This window comes from Neopsephotus bourkii, unplaced genomic scaffold (assembly GCF_033783945.1).
Source record: "Neopsephotus bourkii isolate Nb327-2 ecotype Australia unplaced genomic scaffold, CSIRO-AGI_Nbou_v1 NB_1760, whole genome shotgun sequence".
NCBI classification, from domain to species: Eukaryota; Metazoa; Chordata; class Aves; order Psittaciformes; family Psittacidae; genus Neopsephotus; species Neopsephotus bourkii.
In genome coordinates this window covers 2,866,498-2,880,608 of record NW_026902234.1, presented here as the reverse complement: position 1 = coordinate 2,880,608, position 14,111 = coordinate 2,866,498, and the positions used below count along the sequence as shown (strand labels likewise).

General features: G+C 38.7%; 1 protein-coding gene across 2 annotated transcripts in view; it reads left to right on the top strand.

Annotated features, from left to right (window-relative positions):
* Positions 1-14,111, top strand: part of MGAT4A (alpha-1,3-mannosyl-glycoprotein 4-beta-N-acetylglucosaminyltransferase A) — a 79,871-nt gene that overhangs the window by 22,798 nt on the left and 42,962 nt on the right. For both annotated transcript variants that reach the window (XM_061377928.1, XM_061377927.1), the window contains 2 exons: positions 9,585-9,752; positions 12,278-12,418. In XM_061377928.1, coding sequence (XP_061233912.1) covers positions 9,737-9,752; positions 12,278-12,418 — 157 coding nt within the window. In that variant the 5' untranslated portion in view covers positions 9,585-9,736. The remainder of the gene's footprint in view (positions 1-9,584; positions 9,753-12,277; positions 12,419-14,111) is intronic.

Genomic DNA, 14,111 nt, shown 5'->3' with positions numbered 1-14,111 from the left:
GTAACATTTCAAGGACACCAGCTATCAGCTTTTAGGCAGTTTTGGTACAAAATCAGAATATGATTTGTAAGCACAACTGAGATCTGATTTGGGGGGACAAAGTTTGTTAACACCTTCTTTAGTCTTCTCTGTTTGACACTGCTGATTATAAATATGATTTGTGGTTATGTAGAGATACTGACACTTGATCATTACCTCAGCTTGTTACTATGTTTTGCTGTTTTTGTAAGCCTGAATGTCATGGGTGGATTCTGGAACATCCTTAATATCTCTCTTGTGTAGACAGCTTTTTGGCCATTCCTGTGTGATTGGTTTGACAATTCTATTTGCCTCTCAGGTAGCTGTTTGAGAATTCAGTGCTCAGTTTGTGCTTTGTGAGTATCTTCTGAGCTCTGGAGTCACTTACAAAGGGTGATGGAGGCAATGTTTGTATTTCCTCAGTAAATGCCACTATGTATTTCTTGTCTGTACATCTTTACGTCAGATGATTGTACAGCGCAGTGAGAACAGATGTCATATCACAGTATTGGGTAATTCTATTTACAGTTATATTTTGCAAAACATGCAAAAGAGGAACTCTAGCCTTTGTCAAAAAGTGTCAGTTTTAAGATGAAATTTAAAATTACTGAAGTGCGAGTGTACTATGAATCCCTTTTGATATACTAGAGATATTCAGGTGTGTAGTTTGTTGTTTGTTGGGTTTTTCTTGACTGACACTGGAAATAATTTAGTGTGCCACATTTTGGCATAGCAGGATTTAAATTTAAAAGGATATCTGTGCAGGACAAAGATGACTTTTATTAGGTGATACTACAAATAGGATAGCTTGTGTGGGACTTGGGTATTCTGGATCAAATAGTCTAAAAAAATATGTGTTGCATATGCCTCTGAGAGTGAAATGCAGGTCAGTAAAGGTATTGTCATGACTTACTGGATATCTCTGTATTTGGTATCACAGTTTCATGGCTCAGATAAAGCATCTGAACTGATTTCAGGGGAAGTGCAGAACTTACTCTTTCACTTCAGATAGCTGACAAAAGAAAAATGCCATGCCAGACTGAACAGGCATGCGTGTTGACAAATCCCAAACTCATTTAAGAGTAATCTGCTTTTGCTGCATCCACTGACTATATAAAATGCAAAGTAGAAGCTCTCTGTCCATTAAGATGCCTATTTTGTATCAACCTGTGAATTAATCAACATCCTTAATGCAAGTGTAATGAATTAATACATGAAGTTTGTTACTGTCTCTGACTCATAGCGTGATGTGTGGGGTTTTTATAATGGGAATAAATGAGTTGTGGAATAGCCAGTCACAGAAGTACCTGAATTAGCACTTAACTATATTCTGTGTATATTCTCACAGATTCAAACATTTATTTAATGGTATTTAGATAACTCTTCAATCGAGTATACAGAAAAATGAGATTTGCAATGCAACCTTTAACTTGTAGACTTGTAGTGCAGTTTGCTTCAGCTGAAGCTTTTTTCCTTTTTGAGAAGGTGCAGGCTGTGAAGGTTTTGAGTGAGGGTCTAAGGAGAGAGAGCCCTGGGGTTGGAAGAAGAAAACTGTAAAGGGTTGTCACTGAAGTGAGCCGTAAACTTAACCCTAACCCTAACTTAGTACTGTTGCAAGTGAGACACTGTTCATTTGAATAATGATTTGAGTATTCCCCTTTTGATACAGGAAAGGTCCTGCTGCATCAAGTATCTGTTCCTGCTTTTACCTGTTTTGCTAATATTTGTGTGCAATGCTGTGTTGTCAACCAAAGTGTTTTGTATGTCAGACTCAGTCAATTTTTCCTGTTTAATGAGCAAAGGGGGCTGAGAGGCTTTGACAGTTCAGCTGGGTAGGAGCAGGAAATAAAAAATCAGGCCTATAATGCAGTAAAGCTAAGCCCTCTGTCCTTTTCTTGCTGCCTTTTTTGAGTGCCAAGTCTGTGTCTGGTTACCTTTTTCTCTGTGTGGCAGATCCATCACTGAGGGTATCTAGCTGATTTGTGAGCTGGAGGAAGGCTCAACTGCCTGCTATTGATATGGGAAGGCTGTAAAGCTTTTTCTAATCTTGTTGCCTGATGCATCTGCCTTTGGAGACAACCAGTGGTAGCACCATAGAGCTCTTGAGTAAATTATAGCTTTTTTGTTTTTCTCTCTTTTTACTTTTTTTTTTTCCTTTCCCTCTCCCCTCCCCAGTACAGCCGCTTTAGTTTGGGATTTCTATTTCCAGTTGTGGAAATGGCCTATGATTTAACATATTTCTGAACCTGCTTGATTGATAAGATAAATAACAGCTTGCAAAGCTTTCATACTGCTTTTTGTGTTGTTGATGGTGCTTGTTTTAGCAGACAGTAAAAGGCTTTCCTTGAGGGAGGATGGCAATACTGAGAATGGCTGAAATATTCCTGGGGTTTGTAAAGGTTCTTAATGAAATTCTGTTTTCTTTTAACCTCCTTCTCCACACCCGTGCAAAAGCCCCCAAACAACCTCCCCCCCCCCCCCCCACAACACCCAGAAAACGCCTCACCATAATCACGCTCACTCCTTCCCCCCCAAAAAAAGGGGAAGGGATGGGCTATATTGCACAGCAGCCAGAGATTTTTATTGCTTTTTTTTTTTTAGATAGCAGGTTTTTACTGGAGCCATAGGCTATCATTGTATGGATGTTGCAGGCTACATGGGGTAAGAAACCGTTGGAGATTGCAGAAATGCAGACTTCCCTTTTTAGATGGTGTCTGGCCCTTTGTCCACTGTTTCGACCATTTCTTTAGAGACATCTATGGAGAGTCACAAGCATCTCTGATTCTGTAGTGCCTGTACCTCCTTTCCCTGGTGCAGTACTAATAAAATTAGATGTGTATGCATATCATCTAGATACATGTTCAACTCTATATTCTGTGTTTTAAGATTAATAACAACACATGCACATATATATGGGTTTCAAAAGTGCACTTGTGATTGAAGAGGTGCTTAGGTTTTCTTTGATACTGACCCAGCTCTGTTTCCTTTGTAGATGGTTTATGGTGAAGCTTCAAATAGTCAGAGGCAGGAGAATTTTGCTGATTCTACAGATATTTGCACTCCACTCAGTTTAAAAGTGCACCCAAAGTAGTTTCCTTGCATAGTTTTCATACTAGAATAGACTTTTTCGGTTGAAAGGGACCTATGGCTATTGTTTAGTCCAACTGCCTCACCAACTCAAAGCTGATGAAAAGGTAGAGCATGTTATTATTGACCAATGTTATTAAGGGCATTCTCCAAATGCCTCTGAAATACTGACATGCTTGGGGCATTGAAAATTTCGTTTTCCTAAAACTGTAATATGAGCAAAAAAGCCTACGAGCTGTTAATATTTTTTAGTAAAGCTGAATAGCCATAGAATTGCTTTGGTTGTGTTTCCAGGATGTGTTTGCCATTTTGTTGTTCAGAATGTGTTTCATTTAGAATTATGATACAGCAAGATTCTGCAATATAGGTCATTTACTTCCAAGTCTGACTTCTTTTGCTGTTTTAGTTGAGCTAAGTTAATCTGCAAAATACTTCCGTAGATTCAAGCTACAGCACATTTTCTGTTCCTTTGATGCCCTTTTTATCCCAAGGAAAAGCTCCTTGCTCTTAAAAATCATGAGTTGGGGTACATAAACAGATCAGACTAGTAGTAGACAGCCTCAACCTATGAAATTATGTGGTGATGTTGAGAAGCTCTGTGTTGAGCTGAGCAACTGGGCATCTGGTCTAAAACTTTGCTTATTAACTGTCTAAATTTGGAACAAAAATCAAATGATGTAATCAAGACTGTGGCTAAGAGGAGAATGGACAGCATTTGTAACTTGGGCTAATGGTGTCTTTTGGGAATGTCTTTTTAACAGTTGCTTAGTAGAAGAACCATAAATAACACAGAGAAGGAAGAGTAGGCTGAGTGCTGGGGCTCCATGTCTGGTCAAAACTCTGCAAACCTTTGCAGTTGATTTGAATTTTTAATTTTAAAAACACTGCACCAGCTTTCAAGTGGGCTTGTCTAAATTCCAGGTTCTGCCTATTTAGGAGAACATTTTGCAACAAGGTGAAAAAAAGTTGAGATAACAAATTACTGAGCGAGTTGACATAGTGTTAACTTTCCAAGAAGTACATAGCATGAAGCCAGCTAAAATATTTAGGTTTCAGCTTCTGGAGTTTAGTTGAAACTACCAGAGTTTGAGAGAGAGCAATGAAGAATGAATGCTTTCAGTTCTTAAGTCACTTCTTAACAAGTATTTTCATTTGAAATGTGAGGCCGAGTTATTTTTATTTGATCTTTTTGGCTTCCAGAGCAAAATATGGAAAAGCATCACCTTCTCATTTCAATGTAAAATAGCATATTATTCTTAAATAAAAATGACTGCTGAAGCTATTGGAGACCAAATGAGTTTGGTATTGGCTACAGCTGCTGTTAGATGGATGTTAGGTATGTTTGGGATTCTTCCATCAGCTGTATAAGGCAAATAACTTGCTATTTGAATTCCTCCTGTTTTCTTAAATTACTTTGGATTTCAGCATATGAAGAAAAGTTATTTATAATATTGTAGAAACAGAAACTTTTTCATGATGATGACCACTGATCTCTGTGACTGCTTCCTTTATGGTTTTAGGCTCAGCATTTTTCTTTTTACTCGAACAGCAATGGGAAAAAATGGTTTGATGCTTTTTGACAAGAGACCAGTTCAATTTCTTTAGGGTTTAGAGAAGCCCCTGAACAATAAAACACTAACTGGTCAAGTGTGTTTTGAAAATATTTGCTATACTACTGACTTTTTTTTGTATATACAATGCTTACGAGTCAGCTTGTCATAGAATATCTCAGTTGAAAGGAGCCTACAACAATCATCCAGTCCAGCTGTTTGATCAATTCAGGGCTGACCAAAAAGTAAAGCATGTTATTAAAGGCACTCTCCAAATACCTCAAACACTGACAGTCTTGGAGCATTGACCACCTCCAGGAATCCTGTTTCAGTTTTTGACCACCCTCCTGGTGGAGAAATGCTTCCTAATGCCCAGCCTGAACCTCCCCTGGTGCAGCTTTGAACCATTCCCATGTGTCCTGTCACTGGATACCAAGGGAGAAGAGCTCAGCACCTCCCTCTTCTTATCCTCTCCTCAGGAATCTGTAGAGAGCAGCGAGGTTGCCCCTCAGCCTCCTTTTCTGTAAACTAGACAAACACAGAGTCCTCACCACTCCTCACAGGACATTCCCTCCAGCCCTTTTACCAGCTGTCTCTTTCTCTGTATTCAAGGACCTTCATCAATTGTAGTGCCCAGAACTGCACACAGTCCTTAAGGTGAGGCCACACCAACACTGAATACAGCAGGACAATCACCTCTTCACCAGCTGGTGATGCTGTGTTTGATGCATCCCAGGGTGCTGTTTCCCCTCCTGGCTGCCAGGGCACACTGCTGACTCCTGTAGAGACGAGGACCTCCAGATCCCTTTCTGCAGGGCTGCTCTCCTGGCACTTTTCTCCCAGTTTGTACTTGTTCCCAGTGTCACTCTGCCCTAGGTGCAGAATCTGACATTTATTCCTGTTAAATTTCATGCTACTGAAGATTGGCCAATGCTCTAGTCTATCTAGATTCCTCTGCAAGACATCTTGTCCCTCAAAAGAGGCAATAGCACTTTGGTATCATCAGCAAACTCGCTAATGGTTCATCCAACTCCTGCATTCAGATCTTTGACAAAAATATTGAACAGAAGTGGCCCTAGAGTTGAACCCTGAGGAATGAGGCTGGGAACTGGTCACCAGCTTGATGTAGCCCCATTCACTACAACCCTTTGGGCTCTGCCCTTCAGCCAGTTCTTCAACCAGTCACCATAATCCTGCTCATCCCACAGTGGGGCAGCTTGTCCCAGAGGATGCTGGAACGGGCAGTATGAAAAGCTTCACTAAAGTAAAAAAATACGCATCCATCACCACCCTTCATCTGCAGGTGACCATATCATAGAAGGATATCAAATTAGTTAAACAAGACTTTCCCTCTGTGAGCCCATGTTGACTGTGCCTGATGGTTGCATTGTTCTTTAAATGCCTTTCAATAGTACCTAATATAATTTCCATAATTTTTCTGTGAACTGAGCTTAGACTAACCTCAGGCTTGTAATTTCCTGTGTCTTCTTTCACACCCTTTTTGTAATTGGAATAACATTGACTAGATTTTAGTCAATGAAGACCAACCCAGATTCCCAAGATAGTGGTGGTCAAGAGGGTTCTGCCATAAAATCCTTTGGCTCCTTCAGTACTCTGGGATGAATCCTATTAGGCCCCATGGACATGAAAACATTCAGATGATACAGCTGGTTCCTTACAATTTAAGTGTCTAGAAGTGGAAAGTCATTGTTCCCACACTCGTGCCCTCCAACTCAGGGGACTGGGCAGCCCAAGATCTGTCAGCATTATTAAAGACTGAGGCAAAAATACATTGACTATCTCTCCTTTATTGTTGTCCTTATTAGTCAGGTGACCGTAACCAACAAGTATCAGTCCTGTGTGTTCTTTAGACCCCCTTTTGCTATTAATGGACTTAACAAAGCCCTTTTTGTTGTCGGATTCATCACTGGCCAGTTTCAGCTCTAATTGAGCTTTGGCCTTTCATCATACATACACATTTCAGAAAGACTGCCTTTAATTTCTGGAGAAATTTTTACAGTCACTTGCAAATTTTGATTCCTTTTAAGAAAATAAGTGAAATTTAAATTATAAATTGGACTTCTCTGTAATATAATAACATGTTTTCCACAAAAAGTCTTAATTCTTTGATGAAAATACTTAGCTTTCAAATTATTTCATGTATTGGAGAGGGGGGAAAAAAGCAAATACAGAACTTGAGCTAATTCAAGGTTTAAATGAAAATAGATACTTAAATTTAATCTTGATGGCTCATTCCTATGTCCTAAGGAATCAAAAACTCTGGAAAAACAAATTAGAGTATTTATAAACTCCTGATGCCTTAAGGGACACTTTTCTAAGGTCTGGGACAGGCGGTGACCACTGTTGGTGGTACTGTAAGAACCTTCATCCACCAGTTCCCTCAAGACCCACAAATACATCTCATCAGGTCCAATGGAACCTTCAGATGTTCTTATGCATTGTTATCTTCTACAGCAGGCAGTTTTTCATTCTCCCTGCTCCTGCCTTTGCCTTCTGCAACTTGGGAAGTGTGGCTGGAGCTCTTGCAGATAAAGATTGAGGCAAAGAAGTCATTGAATTCCTCAGCCTTCTCCATGTTCTGGGTAACCATGTGTCTGTCCCATTTCCTTCTAGAAACAGTCCACATTTTCTCTAGTCTTCCTTTTATCACCAGCATATCTTACAGGGGCTTTTCTTGTTGACCTCTACTTCTCTGGTGAGATTTAGTTCTGTCAGGGTTTAGCTTTCCTCACCTGATCCCTGGCTGCTCAGACAATTTCTCTGTATTCCTCCCTATCCTTGTTTCCACCCTCTATAGGCTTCCCTTTTCTGTTGGAGTGTCCAGGAGCTCCTTGTTCATTCACACAGACCTCGGGCTGATTTTTGCCTGACTTCCTGTTTGTCAGGATCTGTTGCTCCTGAGCTTGGGGGAGGTGATCCCTGAATATTAACCAGCTTTCTTGGACCCCTCTTCCTTCCAGGGCTTTTATCCTATATAACTCTACGAAGCAGATCCCTGAAGAGGCTAAAGTCTGGTCTCCTGAACTGCAGGGTAGTGAGCTTGCTGTGCACCCTCCTTGCTGCCCTAAGGATCTTGAAATACAGCATGGCCACTGCAGCCAAGGCAAGCTTCACATTCCGCACAAGCCACTCCTTGTAGGTGAGAACAAGGTCCATCACAGCCCCTCTCATCATTGTATCTAATGTCACTTGGAGAAGGAAGCTGTCATTGATGTGCTGGGATCTGAACCACAGGTTTCATAGGGTTCTCACCGTTTTCCCAGGAGAAGTACAGACCCTGCACAGGCGAGTTTAGCCCTTTTGAAGTAGGAAGAACAGTGCTGGTTTGTCTGCTATCTTATACCATGAAGAAAGACAGGAAGGGAGACTTGATGCTAAAGGCTGCTTCTGAGGGTATCCACTGCTATAGAAACCCTTAAAACCTTTCATGTCCTTTGGTAGCTCACCTGTTCTTCCCTGTTTAGGCAGAAATCAAGAGGGATCTATGTAACCTGCCATCTCTCATTCATTTTTGTGAGGAAATATTCACGTCCTTGAGTGCGGTATCTACACTAATACAACTATATATTTGCTTAGCTGTTAAAATGCTTTGTAACCTTACTGTAACCAGTAGACATGGTTCCAAGCAATCTTTGATTTCTTTGGGTTATCACTGGCAAGAATGAATGACCTTCAGGCCAGAAACTCTGGAACATTTTCCTGGCCTTCTTAATACTGCTGACTAAAGTGCCAAGTCCTGCTTCAAATAGCAATCTGGATTCAGCCTTCAGTGTGCAGTGTGCCTAGCTCCGTACTGTGGGCCAGCGTTTGTGTTCTGGGTTTGTTGGCACAGAAGCAATAACCATTTGGTTTTAATGAAAAAAGGAAAATAAGCTGGCACGGGAAGTGTTTTTAAGAGGTAGTGAACTATGTTTTTGTTTTTCTGTCTTCAAAACAGAGGGCATTTTAGTTAATTATGTTTACTAAACATAATCACAACAGTACATCCCAATGACAAAAAGGAAAATAGATGTAAATTGAAAGAAGTTGGAGGAAATGCAGCATTATTAACAGTAGAAATTTGACTATAATTCCTTTTTTACCCCATGTGTTACTTCAGTGTAGCAACAGGAAGAGATTCAAATTGCTTGCAAAACTTCTGCTTCCCTACCTTTGCAATACTGAAAGGCTAGTAATGGATAGGTAAATATCAGAAGGGAGATGTCACAGGATGACAGCTGGGTGGTTAGAGTATTGATTACAAGGTGTGAAATCATTTGAGATACTTCAGTCTGTATCTGTAGATTGGCTGAAGCAGAGTGAGGATGGTGAGCAAGAGATTTGAGAAAATGACCATGGTGTTTCCTTCTCGCTTTTGGTCTCCTTTCAAAAAACATACATATGTATTTACATTAGCAGGATTTTGATCAAAATTTTGTTCTTGCATGCACTGACAATATCATTAGTGTAAAACTTGGATCTGAAATTGGTATGTCTGAAATACTGCCAAATTGCACTCATTCTCTCAAAGTATTCAAAGGGGGCTTTCAAAAGGCGTGAGCTGTGCTTTTGTATGGTACCACTCCTATTCTGCTGCTTAAAAGAAGTGGCTTGTGGGCATCTGTTCCATGAAAGGATTCAGAATTGCCTTGTAGTGCTGAGTAATGGAGGCTTAAAGGTTGCCCCTATCTGAGGCTACAGTGAGGGCCGTACTGTGCCATACTGCTTTGTATTCCTGTCTAGTGCAGCTCATTCTTCCCTCCATAGGCTGTGTAAATGCTAAGATGCCTAACTCAGGTGTGATTGTGCTGGGCTGTGCTCTTGGTTGGATTTCAGATGCTGCATAGCTAAGCGGTCTCTGAACTTTGTTGGATCTGTCTTTAGGTGTTTGTTTCCAAAAATAACCAGGATCATCTTTTTTCTCTCTAGAAAAGTTGATTGCATATCAACGGGAATTTCATGCTTTGAAGGAACGTCTTCGTATAGCTGAGCATCGCACTCTGCAACGCTCTTCTGAGCTGAATGCTATCTTGGAGCAGTTCAGGCGTGCAGTAGCTGAAACAAATGGGAGTAAGAATGCAATGAATAATTTTTCAGGTACATACTGTGATTGAGCTATTTTTTATAACTCTGCAATACCAGTATCTCTTCCTACTACTATAGAGTAAGAAATCAATACTTAGAAAGCCAAATGAAACTGTCCAGCAATATGAATAAAGAGTGTGCAATGTGCTGTATTATGTGGGGATTCTTTTAGGGTTTTGTTTTTTCCAATTTCCATTCTTAATGATCTACCTACTCTTCATTTGTATGACTTTAGGGACTGAATACTTATTCCACACCTAGCTCCCAAAGTTTGGAACTTGCAGTTACTTATTTAGTGTACTAAATATATTTTGACAATAATTTACATTTCTTTTAAATAGAGCTTGAGGGGAAAGGTGAGCAAACAGAAGACATGGATTAACTTGAAACAATTAGAATATGTTTAAAAGTCAGCTGGAATATGTAAAAACATACAGGTTAAGGTATTGGTTATGATTTGTAAAATACATATGTAATGGCCTGTTTTAATAACTAGTGATTAAATGATAAACTGGTAATCTTTTACCCTTTTTGGAGGTTGATGGTCAAGTTTACTGAGAGCTGTGTTTGACAATATTAGAGAATACCTTTGCACTACTCACCAGATTATTGAGTTAACTTTTAAAATCACATTATTACTGCTATAGTCACTCTAATTTTTCTAGATGCACAAATGAATAACAAACAAATACAAACTTTCTGGCAAGAGGTCTGATTTTGTAGGTTGCATAAATTTCACTGTATTTGCCTAATGAGGAATATAAACCCCGAGAGTTTTGCAAATAAAAAACCCTGGATCAATTTTTTTTGAATCTACTTGCATTTGTGCTGTGGATTGCTCTTTTGTATAGATTTTTTTTGGATTTTTTGTTCTGACACTGATTACCTATCCAGCCTGATCTCCGTAGTACCCTGGATCTCCAGGAATGGTGTGGATAAAGAGTACATTTAGCATAGTCTGTGACTCTTCCTGTTCTGTGTGTACGCTTCTTGCTGTTAAAGCGAACAATCATAGAGGAAGTCAAGTAATTTTGATACTGGATTTATGATTTATTACCACATTAATCTCTAAAAATGATTTAGTACACTTTTAGACGATATAGTTACATAGAGTTACTCTCTTCCATGCAACTGAAGTTACTGGTTCACATTTTTTATATTCTACTATGTCTGGATCCCAGCTGGAACATCCTTTTTTCTCCATGTGGAGCCATGATGGGAAGTCAGCTGAAGTCTGAGTTCCTCAGCTTTTGTGCTCAGAACTTAATATTAGATAGTTTGGGTTTTTTTTTCTTTTAAGTTTAATGTACTTAAGTATACGTATTACTATGTGATATTTGCTATCTTTGAAGCTGAAAGAATTCCTTTATGTGGATGGTTACTCATTCATAAAGAGCTGTCATACTTTGACAGAATTTTTAGTCCAGGTTTTGCAGTTGATGCTAAAGGAGATAGGTAACAGGAAAAGTAAAACGTAGCTGTATTAGAATCTATAAAAATAAGCATCTCTACTTATCTATTTACAAAGCTTTTTTTCAAAGTTTTTAATGGTTAAAAGCTTACTTTAACTCATACATAAATACTAATAAAACCCCAAACTAACCAAACCAAACTCCACAACAAAACCCTTCTATCTTTGTAGAAGCTACACTCAGAATCTGAGAGGAATGACATTTGTAACATTACTTTTCTCACTGCTTCACGATTCAGTTTTATCTTGGAAACCTTGGGTACAGTTATTTACTTAACTTGATATTATAAAGCCCGTAAATTTTGAAAGTTCCATATGCTATCATATTTGTCGTTTGAAATAGGAGTCGTTTTCACACTTGATGCAAGAAAATCAACACGTACAGCAGGGAAATTTAAAAACTGTTATTTGCAACTTTGAGAGCCACCTGGACATCCTGTGAGGCAGTTACTTGAGAAAGTGTGAGAATTATTTTAAGTACTCTAATGGACTAAATTAATTTCATGTTAGGATTTATTTTATTACAGAAACACTCAAAATCTCAATTTCTGTATATTTAATGCTGTTTTTGTTTTGTAATCTGTATGTGCAGTGTATTCCAATATGTATTTGTAGCTCTGAAAAATTATCTGCAGGAGCATCACTACATGGTGATGTGCTCTGTAAGCATAAGTAAAAAATTATCTAGGTAAGTAAGACTCCCATTTTGATTCATTTGGGGGAAAAAAACCTTGAACCAAAACAAAAAAAGCCCCAAACAATGAAACCTGTAACTAAATGGAGCATTGTTTACTTCTGTGATTACACAGTAAGTCTTACATGATCAGGTAAGTATTAACTATATTTGTAACAAGGTTATTTGGTGCAAAATAATCTCAGCCATTGTTTATTAAAAAAATAAAAGAGGAAAATACTTCCTTTGTAGACGAAATATAATGCCTCAGTAAAATGTATCATTTGTTCTGTTTTTCAGTTAGGGCCAAGTTTGGAATTTTGGACAATTTACCATTGCATAAAATTTCATATTGTTTGTTTTCTGCATTACTGACTTCATGTATGTTTGCAGATGAGACGCTGAAATTGTTAAAAGAGCTAACAAGTAGAAAATCTCTTCAAGTGCCAAATATCTATTACCATTTGCCTCATTTGTTGAAAAATGAAGGAAGCCTTCAGCCTTCTGTGCAGGTTGGCCTTGGAAGGACAGGAGGTATGGTGATATGATGTTTATTTTATGTTTGATAACTGGAGGACTTTCTAGTTTTAGTAATGTAATTTCCTGCATTCCTTGGTAGATCAAGGACATCTCATTTAACTTGTGTGATATTGGTGTGTCTTAGAAGTCACACTGAATCCAAGATGAAAGAAGTTTGACTTCACTTTGTTATTTTTTGCATAATCTCAGTCACAGCTCATGCCATGTTAAGGTGCACATTAAGAAGCATTTAGTTTGGATGAATTTTTTGTAACTAAGTAAAAAGGAACAAAGCTCAGGCGTTACAGATTCTGAACTGCTAATGGACATATCCCTTTGGCTTTTCAGATTTGTGGGGCAATCATGCATGGATATAATTATTTTGGAGTTGATGTTTCTGGTTTTTTGAACAATGTATTTCAGCGTATAGCTTAGAGTTGGGAGAACTAGGATAATCCAATATAATTGCATCGATAAAATGTAGACATTCACTGAAGGGGATTAAAAAATCAGTGTTGTGCTGCAGTACTGCTGATCTACCCCCTGCCTTTTGCTTTTGTTTCACCTAATGTTCACAAATTCTGAGCCTTGATTATTAGAATAGATCCATTGAATCCCACTCTTGTAGTATAAAGCCCAACCAATACCTCAAAGCATACGTGTGTGTGATTAAGCTTGAACGCCCCACCAATGAATCCTTGTTTCTGTTTGTACCATCTGACTTGAAGGGGTCATCTTATTGTCCACTAGAGCCTTCTCTTTTCTTTCCTCCCTCCTTGCTTTTGAAAGAAGCATTAGTTACTTCTGGCCTGTAATTTTGATCATTACTTCAGTACATTTGATTGGTCCTTCTTTAACAGAAGGTATGCCTGTGTGACAAATGTGTGGGTTTCAAGCCATAGGATTATTTTTCTGACACTATTTATTTCAATCTTGTTATTCAGGAAGGAAAAGGTTTACATTTCTTTATTAAGTGAAGCCTGCATTGTATCCTACCGGGAATATATGACAGAAGTTTGCAATTGCAAAACAGACATTGGAATGAGGTTTATTAAAAAGAGGGAGGAAATCCTGAGTTAAAAGTTATTTTCTCACTTTCCCCTTTCCCAGTCACTGTGCTTTTTGAATGTTTGTTTTAAAAATTCAGAGCTTGCTAATGTGTAGTTGCTAGGCGAGGCAGGCTCTGTAAGGAAGGATAAACAACATTTTAAATAGTTGTTTGGGTTTATATATTTATGATGTGGTAAATTATTTCACATAAATGGCTCAGAATGCTGATGCTGACTTAATGAAGTCTGCTTTATCCTTTCACTGTGTTCCTGCTGCTGTCTGATGTGTCCTATTAGGTAGTCAGTCCTGACTGTGGGGTAGGGTACAGAAGAAAGACTGGGAAATTTAAGGAACATGGAAGTTAAATGGGCAGCTGAAAGGTAGTGTTAATAGTGTTGTAGCAGGGTCCAGATTGTTTTGCGTTCGAGGTGCTTTTAACAGGAGTAAGAGATTGCAGTGAGGAACTTCTGGACGATCCTGATGACCTGGACTTGTTTTTCTAGAAGAACCCAAACCAGGTGCAAGGAAAGTAAGAATTTTTCACTGGTGTCACTTTAAAAGAAGACCTCTGAGAAGTTAAATACTTGAGTAGTGAAGAATGGTTATGCCAGTTTGAAAATAAAGCTGAGTTAGAGAGTTTAATCACTGTTAGTCTTGG